At 33.4% G+C, this 17,616-nt stretch overlaps 1 protein-coding gene across 2 annotated transcripts; it reads left to right on the top strand.

Moving 5' to 3' along the window:
• The first annotated feature begins 10,726 nt into the window (after positions 1–10,726).
• LOC112740545 (uncharacterized) lies at positions 10,727–15,968 on the top strand. Of its 2 annotated transcripts, none has more exons than XM_025789208.3 (3): positions 10,727–11,536; positions 12,933–13,011; positions 14,418–15,968. In XM_025789208.3, exons 1-3 carry the CDS (start codon positions 11,035–11,037, stop codon positions 15,619–15,621), a joined length of 1,785 nt encoding a protein of 594 aa, XP_025644993.1. In that variant the 5' UTR covers positions 10,727–11,034; the 3' UTR covers positions 15,622–15,968. The 2 variants fall into 2 exon arrangements, with proteins under 2 accessions (XP_025644993.1, XP_029147763.1); XM_029291930.2 differs by having other exon boundaries at positions 10,733–11,536; positions 12,933–12,984.
• The last annotated feature ends 1,648 nt before the right edge of the window (positions 15,969–17,616 follow it).

The raw sequence follows: 17,616 nt of genomic DNA, 5'->3' as shown, positions 1-17,616 counted from the left end.
TGGCCAGACTACAAGGGTCACTAGATCACTGGTTCAACCAATGGATCATAGGTTAAACCGGTTGAACCGATCATAATTAAATAATTGTATAAAATATAATTTTTTTATATTAAATTAACTTATTTTCTAATTTATAATTAATTAGTATCTATTACATTATTCAAATATATGTTGACAAATATTAATATTAGATGTAATATAATTATCAATAACAAAAATATGTTATGATTAATAAAATTTTTTTGCTTATCTTTTTTTAATTTATAGATATTTAACAAAGTTTAATGTTTATTTTAATAATTATATATAATAAAAAAAATAATTAATTTAAGAAAGAGTAAATATAAATAAAAAAATAAATTAAATTAATATGAACACTATTCATTAGACTAAAAAGATAAAAATATCTTAAATTTGCATTACTAAAAGTTAATACATAAAGTTATTAATTATGATATGTCTAACAGTTGGTGATATATTTATAAAAACACACCATACATTACAAAGAGTAAAATTTTTCTAGTGGTTGTCAGGTTTCAAGTTCGAACCCAGCCTAGCATATCTTCCAATTTTTTTGACGGGCCAACCGGTCCGGTTCGATCTTCGGTTTAGATTGGATTTGACCGAATTTTTTGAATTTGACCGATTCGTTTGCTTGTCCAGTTAGAATGTTAACCGGGACCGTTTTAAGGTCCGATTCACCAGTTTTTCGATTGAACCGGTCGGTCCGGTTCGAATTTGATATCTGGTACACGCTCTCTTTAATGAGAGTGATTTTTTTTTGTGTTGAGCCTGCTTGGTTGGATTTAGATGCAAAAAGACTTGGATGTGTAGCTCTTCTGATGAGATATATGTGTACATAGATAAATATACTACAGATTACACATTTTCGTAAATATTATATTTAAATAATTTAAATAAAAAATCCCTAAGATCACCCGTTGTTTTGTCCAAGTGTAAATTCCTAAATACTTGGGAGGCACTCGTTTGGGGTGAAACGTGGGATGAATTGGTGTTGGTACTTGAGTACATCAAGTACATCAGGATTCAGGTTGTGTGATTAAGGATAGCAAAAGTACTCGAACCCGCAGGGTACCGGACCCGCCTTTATTCGGTTGGGGCGAGTTTCAAACAGGACAGGGTGTTGAGCGGGGCGGAACGGGGTCAGGTTCAGAGTGAACCTTCCCCGGAGTGCATATATATATATAGCCAACTACCCTCCTCTCAACCAAACTCCAAGTCTCCAACGAACCTAGCCAAGTTCCACTTGCCATTCACCTCGCCATTCCACTCGTTGTTGCTCACCGCCGCCGTCGCTCACCTCGCTCAGTCGCTCATCTCACCATTCCACTCACCAAGCACACCGCTGCCATTGCTCACCAACCCTCCTCTGCTCCTCATTCACCTCGCTCAGTTGCTCACCTCGTCGTTGTCCCTTACTGAGCTCACGTCGCTCCCACTTCTCTCGTTGCTGTCATTCTCCTCGCCAACTCGTCTCTCCGGTCTTCGGTCGCTGCTCACCTTGTCGTCCCTCCTTCCTCCCTCGTTGTCTCACTAGTAAGCAGTAAGCACTCCTCTCTCACTCACTACTTATTGAGTTAATTTTTAGGGTTTATTTTTTTATGTTAAAACAGTTAAACTTCTTACCTTTCTGACTCATTAATATTATATACAAGTGTAATAACCCGTGCCATGCACGTGATAAGATTGAAATTATAATTTTAAGCTGTTGTGTTAAAATTAATTTCAATTATAATAATTGCAAAGGATATGGAATTTTTAATAGAAATACTTGCTACTATTAGAAAAAAATTATATAAATAGAGACACCTGCTAAGTATATACAGTAGATTATATTGTCCACATTAATTACATGACAAAATTTTGAGAAAAGAGATAAAACATGAGATATATAAATATGTATAATATTATTGCTATATATAAAGCAAGTTTATATTGCTATAATTATAGAGACTTACTATAATTATATTAATTTTAATTATGACTGTAAATAAATAAAATAGAAAACAATCAAAACTATTTTTTTTCTTTTTATAGTCAAAATTTACTGTAAATGTAAAAAATAAAATCACTAATAATAAAAAATTTGATTGAGAAATAAAACTCCATAATCTAAATTTATTTGGTTAACTAATTAATCTTGTGTCCATATAATATTATTATTATTATATACTGATTAGAACTATATCAATTATATGAAGTCGAAACTATTATTATTATTATTAGGGATAAGTATGGTTTTGGTCCCAAAAGTTTTGCGCCAGAATCGAATTCGTCCCTCTTCTAATTTTCGATTTAGAATCGTCCTTAACGTTTTTTTCGTATTAAAATCGTCATTTTTAATAAAATTTTTAATTTTATTCCTAAACTACCCTTACTTTAATAAAAATTATAAAATTTGAAAAAAATAAAATAAAACACGCAGGGGGGAGGGGGAAAGGACGCGGGGGTGGGGGAAGGGGAGAGGGGGAGGGGGAGGGGGAGGGGGAGGGGGAAGGGGAAAGGGGGAGGGTGACCGCTGCCGCCTCGTGAGCCTCGCCCGCCTCGCCGCCTTCGCGCCTCGCGAGCCTTGCCTGCCTCGCCGCCTCTGCCTTCTCCTCCTCCTCTCATCTTCGCCGCTTCATCAACTCGGGTCGTCGCGAGCTTTCCCTTCGCGGAGGTGTCGCTTACTGCCACCGGGTCGTTCGTCACGGTCTTTCTCGCAGTTGCTTCGCCTACGACCGCCGCGTCCGTGAACCGCCGCCGTGCCCTCGCGCCTCGCCCTCCTCGTCGAGCCGTTTCTGTTCCTCCTCTTCTGCTCCTCCTCGCCCTTGCCGTCGTGACCTCCTTGTCGTCGTCGGCTTCCGCTCCGCTGCTTCTCGCCGCCTCACCGCTGCTCCTCGCCGCCTCTGCTTCTTGCTTCGATCTCTGTTTCTTCTTCGTCTTCTGCTTCTTCTGCTTCTTGATTTGTTGAATCTTTGATTTATTGAATCTTTGATTTGTTGAATCATTGTTGGTTTTGAGTTGTTGGTTTTCTTAATTTTTGAATTGTTGTTTGTTGTTGATGGAAGAAGTTTGCTGATTGATCTCTGTTTGTTATTTGCTGTTGTGTTGGTAGTGGTGGTGGTGGTGGTTGTGTTGGGGGGAATGGGAGGGGACGCGGGGTGGTGGTGGGGGTAGGGGGAAGGGGTGACTGGGGGTGGGGGTGGGGGGAAAGGGGAGGCGGGGTGGGGGTGGAGGTGGGGGGAAGGGGAGGACGTGGTGTGGTGGTGGTAGTAGGGGGAAAAGGGACGCATGGTGGTGGTGGGGGGTGGTGGTGGGGGTGGGGGTGGGGGTGGGGGGAAGGGGAGACGGGGTGGGGGTGGAGGGGGAGGGAAAAGGGAAAGGGAGAGGACATTTTTGTCCAAAAAAATAAAAAGGACGATTTTAATACGAAAAAAAAGTTAAGGACGATTTTATATCGAAAATTAGATGAGGGATGGTTTCGATTCTGGCGCTAAACTTTAGGGACCAAAACCATACTTATCCCTTATTATTATTATTGCATAATAGGTAATTAGTCACGTGAATTATTATTATGAAGTCATGTTAATTATGCTTGAAATTGATATAATTGCTATAATTGCCATATACTCTCAATCATATCGATTATATCAATTTAACTATATTAATTATATTCAAATTATTGGTCAATTATTTTAATGAAAATTCTTGCTATAATTAGATTATTCCTATGTTATTATCTTGTATCAGTTGTTATAATTAATTCAATAAAGATATTTATTCGATATATATGTTATTTATATTAATTATATGTCAATATTTATAAGAATGAGTTAAAAAAAGTGATATATAAATATATATAATATTATTTTTATATAAAAAATAAAAATAAATGGATATAAACTGTATTATAAAAAAAATAAAGCCTATATATAGGAATAACGAAAAACTCAAGTAATTATTTATTGATTTTTATGGTTTCTATTACGCTTAATGAAAATTGAGTGATCTAAAAAATAAATATGGAGGCGACATGCACACTTATACTAATACAGAAAGAATATATATTCAAAACACAAATCTATCCTTTATCTTCATTAAATATTTAGATTAATTTAGTTAAATGAGTATTTTAATAAAAGGATAGATTATTATTATTATTATTATTATTAAAATAAAAAATGTCATTAATTGATAATTAGTTTAATAATATATTAAATATTAATTTAATATAATTATAATGAGAATATTTTTTCAAAATAATATAATCATACATTATTCATGAGCTTATTATAATGTAATTAAAGATATTATTATGACATAATATTTACTTTATTTCTATTACACTTTGTATATATCATCAAAAGATGCATATTTCATTATTTTTTCATGGAATAAAATCTGTTTTTATCGGCAAAGAAATTGTGTTTAGGTCAACGATTTACTATATGTTTAGGTAGAGATTTTTTTCGAATATAATGAAAATACAATTAAAGAAATAAAGGATAAAAATAAACTTAAATATATCTGAGAGTACTTCATTTTATTAAAATATTTAAAAATAGCACATCTACGGAAAATACTCATAATATATAAATTGAGACAATAATTTAAAATTTTCTAATACTAATTTAATCAAATACTAATATTAAAACCAAATTACTTAAATAATATTGATTCTATTCTAGTCCTTAGTCATGTATAGAATAGAGTCATTCTCGTAACGACAACCAACTGAAACAACATCGTAAGTTTGAACATTTAGAATTCGTGCAAATTCAGACCATCCTCGTGTTAAATAAGCTTCATCATCCGCTATCCATGCAATGCGGCAAGGTATAGAATTGCCACACCGAGAAACCAAACTAACCCTTATTCCCCTCAATGGCATTGCATGCATACAAAAGAAAACCGGTAATTTCTGAAAAAAATCACAATATGTTATAAAATTATTCTAATAACAAAAAGCTTAAAATAAGAAAATTTAAATATATTACCAATCGTTGAAATTACATATCCGAGTTTGTCACGAATTTAACAAAATTGAACGTAAACTGAGGGAATTCAATCTCATTATGTGCTCCACTTCGAAGATTTTCGGGCAGACGTAAAAAGGATGGAGGGGATGGAACTTAAACTTGCCCTATAAAGTTCTGTGGAAACAATTCCTCAATCAAAATCGAGCTCCTCCCAAGAAAGCTAACTTTAACCACATTCCATTAGGTTGGTCATAATAGGTGAGTAGATCCAACCATCCTTCGGTAAAGTAGAGATTATTTTCCCATTTTTTGAACGCTTACATCCATGTAGTTGGAATCCGAATCAGTAAAGACAACTCAATGAGGTATTTCATGGATGTGATGCATTGTAAACAATTGTGGCAAAAGACAATCGAACTGGAACATTAGACGATAAGAATAACTTAGAGTAACAACAATCAATAAATTATCAAAAGAATAATATAATAGAATGAGTATATGAAAAACATTATAAAAAATTATAAATTGTACCTTAAAAGGATCAATTTCAATAAAAAAACGAAGAATACATTCTTATTATATGAAGTAGTTAAAAAAAAAATTATGAGTTGACTCTCAAATTTAGATTTATGTACCACAGAAAAATACTATATATAGACTTTAGTAAAACAAAAATAAATATGTAAATTATTTATTATTAATGTAATTTTTTATTATATACAGTAATTATGCATCATATATTAATTTTGTTAAAGTTATATATTTTTATCATATCATAATTAGAATCATTATCTTCTATCATGATCAAAGAAATCTCAGACAATAAATAAGAATATTATACCTAATATACACAGATTGAAATAGAAAGGGGGTAGAGATATATTATTATGGACGGATATAATAACTTAAAATGTTTGAAATAAATATCATAAGAAAATAGAATTATAACGGGTTAAAGTAATAAAAAAATTAACTTGTACAATTATTATATGCTAATGCTAAAAATAATTTTACGTAACCCTATTATAATTTTTACGATTACCCGTGATAAATTATTATAATTTTAAGTTGTTACTTTACCCACGTGATAATTTCAATTTTATTATTACAATTTATTATTATTATTATTATTATTATTATTGAATAATGAACAAGAATTAAAATTATATCAATATTTTTATAATTAATATAATTAAAATAACTAAAAATATTCAAAATCAATGTGCGTTATTAATATTATAATATTTGATCATTTTATGATTAGAATCAAATATTCTTATCATGATTATCACGACCGGTACCATTATCATATCATTATTATTATTATTATTAAAATGATTAAAAGTATTTTTAATTGATAATTGAAAAGTAGTTTAGTAGTGCATTAAATATTGATTTGATATAATTATAATGAAGATATGTTCCTAAATTGGTATAATTATAATAAAGATATTTTTTATAAAATAATTTAAAATTGATTGAAAATTTCATGCATTTTGGAGGGAGAACGGACTCACGAGAGATCGACACGTCATATTTATTAGCTAGGGGAAAACTCAATTTTAGTATATTAAGTAGATGATTATTGTTGTCTTGTTGATTGTTGATAATCTAATTTTGTGTTGTTAATTGTTGATTTTGTGTTGTTTATTATTGATGGCTGAATGTTTGTTGATTTTGTGTTGTTTATTATTGATGGCTGAATGTTATATTGTGTTCTTAGTTAGTTGTTGTTAAATAAAATTGATAATCTGACTTTGTGGTGGAACATTATGAATTTGAATGTGGATTAGTTATTTATGCTATGATTTATCATTTTTGTGGTAGAACAAGGTTTAAGTGCATTCTGAATTTTAAAAAAATTATAAATATTAGAAACAAAATCAATCTTTACTCTAATTAATATTTTTAAAATATTATTAAGAAAATACAGCTTAAGGTCCAATCTATCTCAATCTTTTCATTCTTCCATAAGCCTGTATTTAAGTACTATATATGTCACTGAAATTAGGCTTCCATTTTTGTCTACTATGAAATGGTGATGATTTTGGGACTCACATAAAGCTTGTATCAGAACAAACTTGTCATGGTATATATTTCAAGAAATGTTATGTCATTATGATCTCAACAATTGAAGAATTTATACTAATATATATAATGAAATGCATGTTCTTGTGCTATAGAATTCTTTATATGATTTGAGTAATTAATTCTCATATATTTGATTTGATTAGTAGGATTCAGATAATGTATAAGTCATGTCCTTCTGATTAGTTGATAATTATTTATTTGGATTTTAGAATGCCGATATTCAATAATTTAGGGGCATTTTTAATTTTTTTTAGTGGCAACTTTTTTCAATTTTAGAGAGTAAAAGTGATAAATTACTTAATATTTATTTATATTAATTTTTTACTTAATATTAATTAATTTATTAATTGTTATCTCTTCAATTTTCATATATGAATCTTGACTTTCAAACCTTTTAATGATGATGGAAATGTGAAAAGTGATCAAGAATAAGGATTGAAAGTTTATATTTAATGATGTAATATTTTTGCGAAAAGTGCTACACATACAAGTCGTTTTAGTTTACAAGTCATACAAGTTGGGCCAAACCCAACAAAAAGGACGCTCACCCATATGAGCGTGTTAACACGTGCGTTACTCAACAGTTTCATAGCGCGCTTCACGTTCCTTCTCCTCATCCTCCTCCTCCTCCTCCTCCTCCTTCTTTGCGTTTCTCTTCCTTTTTCTTTGCGTATTTCATCTTCATCGTCATTTTTTTATTACTGTTGTTGTTGCAACATTTTTTTCCTCCTTCTCTTTCTATTGATTTTGCAACATTATGAATTTTTTTTTCTTTGTTTTATTTTTTTCTCCCAAGAAGAATTATGAAAATATGAAATAAGAAGATGAAGAAGAAGAAGCAGCATAAGATGAGGAGGAGGAAGAGGAAGAGTTTTGAATTATACAGAACTTATCAGCACACATATACCAAAAATTCTTAAAGAATACACCCAAAAATCTTCGTGTTACACCCAAATATCTTCGTGTTACACCCAAATTTGTTGCAAATACAGAAAAATATTTTCTCTAATACTGTATTTTTTTCCTTCTTTTTTCCTTATTTTTTTCCTTCTTTTAGTTGAACGAATGTAAGTTCATTATATTCCAAGTAATTTTGTACCATTATGTGTTTCTTCTTCTTCTTTGTTTGATTTTTTTTTTGTTTTTATTCTTGTTAAAAGAGTAAAATAAGAAGAAATTTGAGAAGATGAAACAAGAAAAAAAAATGAATAAGAAAAAAAAGAAGATGATGATGATGATGATGATGATGAAAAAGAAGAAGAAGAAGCAGCAGAAGATGAGGAGGAGGGAGAAGAAGAGTTTTAAATTATACATAATTTATCAGCATACATACACCAAAATTTTTTAAAAAATACACTCAAATATCTTCGTGTTACACCCAAATGCAGAAAAATATTTTCTTTAATGCAGAACGTTTACATTACATTAAATTCAAATGATCAACGATGAACAATAATTTTCACAAACAAAAACAACATTATTCACCTACAGAATCATAAACTACTAACGAAAACACTAATAGAATTGAACCATACCTCGGCCACTTGATTGGATTCAAAATAATCAATTTTGTTCTGGTTCAATTGACAATCCGAACTTGAATTATTCATTATCTTCAACAACGAAATAACTGATGATAGAGGAGAAGGAGAAAAATAAAGGAGGAGAAGAAATTCGAATGAAAAAAAGAAGGAGGAAGAAAAGGAGGAGGTGGTGTTGCTGGGTTGGTGAGAGGGTAAAATAAGAAGAAACTTAATAAGGTAAAATAAAAAGGAAAAGATGAATAAGAAAAAAAAGAAGAAAATGGTGATAATGATGAAAAAAAGAAGAAGCAGCAGCAGAAGATGAGAGGAGCGAGAAGAAGAGTTTTGAATTATGCAGAACTTATCAGCACACATATACTAAAAATTTTTAAAAAATACATCCAAATATCTTCGTGTTACACCAAAATATCTTCGTGTTACACCCAAATTTGCTGCAAATACAGAAAAGCATTTCTTCTAATGCTACATTTTTTTCTTCTTTTTTTCTTTATTTTTTTCTTTCTTTTAGTTGAATGAATGTAAGTTCATCATCTTCCAAGTAATTTTGCACCATTATGTGTTTCTTCTTCTTCTTTATTTGATTTTTTTGTTTTTATTCTTGTTAAAAGAGTAAAATAAGAAGAAACTTGAGAAGATAAAAACAAGAAAAAAAAGATGAATATATATAAAAAAAAAAAAGATGATGATGGTGATGATGAAAAGAAGAAGAAGAAGCAGCAAAAAATGAGGAGGAGGGTGAAGAAGAGTTTTGAATTATGTAGAATTTATCAGTACACATATACCAAAAATTCTTAAAAAATACACTCAAATATCTTCGTGTTACACCCAAATTTGCTGCAAATACAGAAAAATATTTTCTTTAATGCATAACTTTTACATTACATTCAATTCAAACTATCAACGATGAAACATTATTCACCTACAGAATCATAAACTACTAACAAAAAAATTAACTAGAATCGAACCACACCTCAGCTATTTGATTGGATTCAAAACAATAATCAATTTCGTTTTGGTTCAATTGATAATCTGAACTTGAATTATTTATTATCTTCAACAACGAGATAAGGAGGAGAAGAAATTCCAATGAAAAAAGGAGGAGGAGGAGGAGGAGGAGGAGGAGGAGGATAACAAAAGAGAAGAAGTGCGCGCGTTGATTGAAATCTGTTAAACTAAGAGGCGCGTGAAATGTGCGTGCGTAAGACCTGCACATGAGAGTAATTTAAAGAAAAATGACTTGTATGGACTTGTATGGTAAAATAGCTTGTATATGAAAAATAATTGTATTTTTGCTATAATATTAAATTTGTAGCGATCAAATTTTAACTTTTTTTAATTTCAAGTTATTTGACATTGTATAAATCTTATGTTTGTATTTTAATTTTAAGTATAAATTTAAAATTTTTATCTTAATTTATATATGAATATAAAAAAATAAAATATTATTTAATTTTTATAACAGTGAATAGAGACGAGACGGACCCCTGTAGATGCGGATTAGAGTAGAACAATCTACTATCCATACATAGGGATGGAAAAAGGCCAAGCGGCCTGCTAGGGACCTGCAGCTTGGTCTGTGTTTAGACTGGCCTGACCTGTTATAAAATAGGCTCAAACTTTTATAAAAGCCTTATTATGTTAATAGGCCAAATCCAGGCTCACTAATTAATCTTATTAGCCTGTCAGGCCTGCCTGGACTTGTTAATACATAATTATATATATATAAATAATTTTTTTATTATTAAAAAAATTATGAGATATTTTAAATTTATTATATTTAATTATAAATAGTTTTGTATATTTTAAATATTTTAAAATTTAAATTTTTTTATAAATATTAAATATAACATATTACATATAAATATATTTATTTAAAAATTATCAGGTCTTTTAACAGATTTTAGTCCAAGTCAAGCTGAATAAATGTTTAATACTTTAAAAAAAGTCTATAACAAATAAGCTCAGACCAATTGACTACATGACAGGTCAAACCTGTTAAAAACAAAGACTGGCCTGGCCTGACCTGATGTATTTCCACCCCTATCCATACATAAACATTTGAAGAATAATAATAGAATTAAAGTAAAAATCCGTCCCTACCCGCCCACTGTCACCCCTGTATGTGTGATTCTATGTTTCCACTCCCACATTAATGGTCAAATTTTACTCATCTCAATCTTTGGAACGTCACTCTCCAGTGTGATTCTTTGTTTTTCCACTCCCACCTTCACATTCTTCTCCGGCTTTTCTACATCCCATTCTCATTTCATTTTCCACTGTTTCTCTCTCTCTCAAACACATTCTCTGTCCATGGATATGCATTTTTATGCTTCATCAAAAGCAAATAACTTTGCCAAAACCGACTCTTATATTTTTCCCTTTCAAAGTTTGCATTTTTAGGGTCTTCTTATAATCTCATGGGCTTGCAACCTAAAACCGAACCTGGTTCACCTCCGATCCTCGCTTCTTCTAGCAACCATGGAAGCTTGAACGAGATGAGCATTTCGGAGCTCTTCTCGGGTTTACGCACCAACTGTGATAAAGCTGAAGAGGTTTTGTTGGCCAGAGATGCCAAACACAAAGCGGAGATTGGTTCCCTCGTTGTGAAGTATGAATTGGAGATGCTACAGAGGCTTCACACCAAAGATCAACTGAAGAAGAAAGAGCAACAGTATCAGAATTTGGAGAGAAAATGGTTGGATGATAACGATGCCATTGCTGCACTTAGGATCAGATGCAGTGAATTGGAGGATGAAAATAAGAAGAATTTGGAGACCATTCAGAAACTGAAGGATGAGAACTACAGATTGGAAAAAGAGAAAATCAATGAAGATGCAAGGGTTTCAAATGAAATGGCTGTTCCTGATTCTCCTCCTTTCAAAAGAAAGAAAGGTGTTGGACACTGCATTGGTGAATCAGGTATGGAAACTCTATGCATGGTTCTCTTATAATATAATTGTGAATCGCTTGAATTTTACTTTCAAACATTTGAACTAGATAGACATGTTTGGATTTGTATATTGTGGTTAGATTCCTAGATAACCGGAAGCATGATATTTTGAATGATATGGATACCACGACATGACATTGTTCATAACTTACAAGATATGATAAGGCTCAATAACTAATATAAAACACACATTGTTGACTTAAAGAATGGAATACTAACCTCAGTATTCATACAACGAGAAATGATCATAAACACATTGTTCATGCGGTTTTGGAGCCCATTTAGGTGTATTAAGCCAATGGAAATGGAAAATTAATGAGCATTGAAGGGAATAACTAGAGGATAGCTCTTTGGGGATGGTTTTCGTGGTTTAATTCTGCTTGTATTGTTTGTTGTTAATGGCCCTAATGAGTTCATATTTATGTTACTGGGATTCTTGTTCTATTCTCCTTGCTGTGCCTACCTGGAGCAAGTTGAGTTTCTTTAAAAGTTTAAAATTAAAAACTAACAAAATGAAAAAAAAAAAAGAAAAAGAAAAGAAGACAGATAAGAACATTATGATGTATTTATTTGGTTGATTATTGTAGAAGATAATAAATTATAGGTGTAAGACTTATGAAACATAATAATATATAAATAAAAGTACAAACCTACTATATATACAAGTTTTTTTGACTTACAAGTTATATAAGTTATGACAAGCCCAACAAAAACAACCCTCACCTATACGAGCGTGTGTAAACACGCGCTAACTCAACGGTTTCAATAGTGCGCTCACTCACGATTATGAAAGATGGTTCTTCTTCTTCCTCGATCAAAACCCTAAACCCTGAAGATTCAAATGACGTTTGAAATCTCTCAAAAAACTATCAAAATCGTCGCTAACACTCAAGGAAATCAACAAGAAACCTTCAAACTCTCCATAATAAAATACGGAAACAAAAGAAGAAAGATTATTCAAGGTACTATTTCACTAATCGTCGAGGTTTTTCACTTTTCTCTTTCTCATTTCGAACGTGAAACACTATATAGTCGTATTTCTATTTATTAAGTAGATTCATTATGTGTTCTTGGTTTAAAATAGATATTACTGCTCTCATCAAACTGTTCAATCGGTGATAACTGTTTTACGTTCTATTTCGCGAATAGTTTAATGTATATTTTCATGTGTTTTTGTGCATGTTTGCATGTTTGGAACTGAGTTTGTATAAATAGAAACTTTCGCTGTATTTCAAATAAATTCGACTGTAACTGGTGCTGTTGTTCTTGAATATTGTATTTGTGTCTCTGGTGTCATTTTATGCATGTTTGGTTGACTTGAATATCATTTTAAACTCATATAAATATCATTTTCTTTTTCTTTAGACGGCGCTGCCTTCTTCTACCCTTCCTGCTTCCATTTCTGCTCTTCTTCCAGGTTACCCCGTGTTCTCCCCTGCTTCAGGTTGCTCTGTTTTTGCTTGTGCTTTAATCAATTCTGTTCTGGTAATATTAGTTAGCTTAGTTTGAATTCTGTTTGATTAGGTTAGATAGAATTGCATGTGGTTAGGTAGCTAGGATGTGGTTAGTGGATTTAGGCCTGATAATTGTTCTGTTCTTGTTATCTGAAATGGTTGAATGAATTTGCTTTGCTGAATGGTGATGATGTTTATGTTCTGTGTATAGTATGTTACTGCGGTGTTAATTTTGGATTCATTTGAATTGTTTGATTGCTGCTATGCTGATCCAATTTGTGTTATTCTGCTTGATGTTGCCTGAACCATATGAATTGGTTGATTGTTTTACATGTTTGATGCAATCTGGATTCATGTGTTATTTTGCTGCTGTTTGTTATCCGGGAACGTCCAATTTACTGCCGGAATGCTGCCAAAATTCTTAGGAAGCAATCTGTTGTTAACTTGCAACTTAGGGATGGAACTTGGCACTTTTTGGTTTGAAAATTCATTCACGTTATACCAAGTACAATTCCTTAGTTGATTTGGTCAGCATTCCCGTTTTATTTTGATTCCCGTTTGTCATTGAAATTGGTTAATTCAAGGAACTATTTGACGGATTTCTGTGTCAAATAGAACCTCGATTAATCAAGTCAATATGAACCTTCTTGCGTTTTCAACATTTCAAGTTAAGTCAAAAGCTTTATGACTTCTTGGTTAAGGTTCAATTTTCACCTTACTTGACCAATGAAGCTAATGCCAAAGCTCACCATTTGATTTAAACTTGTATTTTTTCTTGATTAAGGTTCGTACATTTGTAACAATTGGTGCTTTCCACTGGTGTGAACCCTTTTTAACTGAAATTGCTTTCAACTTTCTTTTGGTTACACCAAGTGCTAATCCTAATTCCTTCAACACCAATTTTTACAAACTTAGTGACCATGAACATTGATGAAGGCTTGCTTTTCTATTGTATGCTTTTATGCAATTCATATTTCATCATCAATGATTTGCATCATCCTTATGAACGTGAGTGTGCTTGTTTCTTATACATTGTGGACTTCTCTTGGTTAAGCTCCATAATTGTCATGCCACTAATTTCTAACCACCTTTCTAACTTTTGACTTAATCGTCTCTCTAACTTGTCAAATTAACCCTTTTCACATTCTTTTGGGGTATGACAGTTGTGATTGCTTAACAAACAAGCATTTGCTGTTATTGCATGAATTTCTTGGTTTGTATTCTGTCTGAGATTTAAATTCTGTTTTCTTGCATTCCAAGAATTCCCTTCTTTAACTCACTTCATGAATATGTCTCAATCCTCTGGTTACCTATTTTCTGTCTGCTACTTGATTCCTTGCTTTATATTCCTCTACCTTCCTTAATTGTCTATATCCTGTTATTGCTGTTTTTTCAGGATGTCTGATAGAGGGAAAGGAAAAGCAAAGGTTACTCCCCGAAAAAGGAAGCAATCTCAGTCTTCCACTACTTCTGCAATCTCCGGCTATGCCAAGATATCTCTTTCTGACAAAGAGAAAGCGGATCAGCTCTTACCTCCTGTTGACGGAACAAGGTTCCCTAATTTGTACTGTGAGCTCCGCTTTCCGGTCTTTCAGAAACGGCATCTGAATTTGGAGAAGAAGCTGTCTATCCCTCCCGATCTGAGGCAATCTATTGAGTCTCGAATTGAGGGGTTAGGCCTGTCTTTCGTGGATCGGGAGTTAGTTAGAGTGAACGAGTCCTGGGTTCAGGAGTTCTACTGCAACTTCTTCAGACCGACCCTCGACTCGATTCACTTGAGAGGTGGGCAGATTCTGATGATGGAGGCTGATATAGAGGACGCCCTCCATTGCCAGCCCAAGGCCAGCGACAAAGATGCTTATCATAGGGCTGAGGAGGAGATACATTGCCTCACCTTCGACTATGATGCACTGAGGAGTGTGATTGCCCTACCGGACGCCCCGTGGGTGTTGGATGCCGGCAAGACGAAGCCTAAGGGGATGTTGTTTGATTACCTGACGAGGGAGGCGAAGACATGGCAGCAGATTCTCGCACACTATGTCATGCCTACCACGCATTTCACTGAGATCCCGATCGACATGTTAGTGCTCGTTGGATGCATTATGGAGGGGAAAGAGCTGTACTTTCCCCGATTGATCAAGAGGTTCATGTGGCGAGCTCATGTTAGAGGCACACTCCCATTCCCTACGTTGGTCACAGAGATGGCTCAGCGGGCTGGAATTCCATGGCTGCCAGAGGATGAGTCACCACCCACAGTCCACGGAAAGGAGAGATTTATTCCGTGGGGAACGTGGGTGAGTGACAAGCCACCAGCCCCGCGTAGAGCTAGAGCTTCAGCAGCAGCGACACCTGGCCTGCCCTCCTCTTCAGCTGCAGCAGGACCATCCACAACACCAGCAGCACCTATCGGACCAGCACCACCACCGCCAGCACCCCAGCCGACTTACCTACTAGTACAGCATCTCATCAGACTCATGGAGCGCAGGGAGCGTCGCATATTGCGACGCTGTAATGGTGTGAGTCAGATGCTAGTTTCGCTGGGCGCCGAGATGCCCCCTGATTCCGACACTTCTTCCGCAGAGGAGGAGGAGCAGACTTAGCAGCCAGAGGCACCCACACAGATTCAGGTTCCCACGGAGACGCAGCAGACCTCTGTGGAGCCACAGCCTCAGCCCCAGCCAGATGCGGACGTGGACCCTCACACCCAGTCTCAGCAGTAGCATCGAGGACGATGCTTCATTCTAAGTGTGGGGAGGTCATCGTTGTCACCGTCGGTGGAATTGCTATTTTGGGTGACAATTTCAGACATTTATCTCTTATGTTGTGTTACTTTGTTTTATTTGCACTTTTGGATTATTGTACATATTAGTATTTTGGGATACCTTTGTTTTAGTTTGTTGCATTTTGCACTTTGCACTTTGGATTGTATATATTTTATATTTTTAGTTGGATTTGCATTTTTAGTTGATAGTTTATAGGTTGTGATTAGAAAAATTTGGATTGTTGAAGCCTAGTTTATCCCTCTTTGCATAAGAAATTTGGTTTGTTTGAAAAAGAGAATAAACTAAGGAATTTTTAAACTTTCTCAATCACAACAATTCATTTACGATACATATAATAAACTCAGTTAAAACAATGAAATTCTTCAAGAAATTTATCTATAGGGCACCACCCCAATTGATTGAAAATTTTTATGAAAAACTTGCTTGAATTATATATATTGTGGAATATGTTTTGAGCTAAGAACACAAGTTTGTGAATTTTGAACTTAATTGTGTGGTTATATCTTATAACCACTTATTTTTCTTTTTGTGTGTAATTGTTCTCTTCCTATGATTGTGATCTGTGATTTATTTGATTCTTTATGTCCATTATTCCATGTATACATGCAATTGTATGATTGAGGTCATCATTTCATTGAGCTCACTTACCCAAATAGCCTACCTTTCATCAACCATTGTTAGCCAACTTTGAGCTTATTTTAACTTCATTTGTTTTTAATTTTAGCACATCACAAGCTTTAAGTGAAAAACAATAAATGTTCTTAATTTGGATCTTTGATTAGCTTAGGCTAGTGAGTGTGTGAATCATTCAAGTGTGGGAAAATTTGGGACATTGGTTGGGATAAAAGGGTATTTTGTATTTCCATTGGAAATTTAGGGGATTGGGTACATGCTCATGCATAAATGTAAAACCATATGCATTGATAAGTTTGTATATACTTTATTGTGAAAAATAAAAGAAAAAAAAATGATAAAGGAAAAAAAATATGTATGTAGAAAAAGAAAAAGAAAAAAAATAATAATAGAAAAAGAAAAAGAGAAGCAATAAAAGGCGGACAAAAATGCCCCAAAGTGGAAATCAAAAGAGAATGTATGAGTATGTGAAAAGTGAAAAATGGGTAGTTAGGTTAGTTTTGAAATTGTATAGGTTGTTATATAGGTTAGGTGGAAAACTTAGGTTAATCAAATACTCAAATTCTAGTCCACTTAACCATATACAATCTTACTCTTGTCTCAACCCCATTACAACCTTATGGAAAGTCCTCATAATAATTGTGTGCATGCATTGAGTAATTGTTGATTGTTAGATGAAAAACAAATCTTGGAAAGCATGATTAGGGGACAATTGAGTGAATCAACCCCAAACACTTAAGTGATTAGAGCGGATACACATCCGGTGAGGGTTCGATTGCTCAATTACATGTTTCCATCATGATCATCCCTTTTCTTGCGAGTTTGTGAATCTTTTTGATAATTCAATGCAATTGTGGGTTTGGTTTGATTGTTATTGCTTTAGCCCTTATGCTTATGTTGGTTGCTTGGGGATTGATTTGTTTTGACCTAAGTAATTGCATGCATCTAGGTAGTTGCACTTGGATAGGTTGCATTTAGGTAGTTTGCATTCATATAGATAGATGTGTTTAGGTTATTTGCATTGAATAAATGTTTATACCCCTTTTCTTGTCCTTATTGGTATAGCATGAGGACATGCTATTGTGTAAGTGTGGGGAGGTTGATAAACCCCATGCTTAATTTGGGGGATTTTATCACATTTTCCCACATTTATTCAGTGAAATAGCATGGTTTTGTTAT

Source organism: Arachis hypogaea, chromosome 14 (genome assembly GCF_003086295.3).
Source record: "Arachis hypogaea cultivar Tifrunner chromosome 14, arahy.Tifrunner.gnm2.J5K5, whole genome shotgun sequence".
NCBI classification, from domain to species: domain Eukaryota; kingdom Viridiplantae; phylum Streptophyta; class Magnoliopsida; order Fabales; family Fabaceae; genus Arachis; species Arachis hypogaea.
This window is presented reverse-complemented; position numbering and strand designations above follow the sequence as displayed.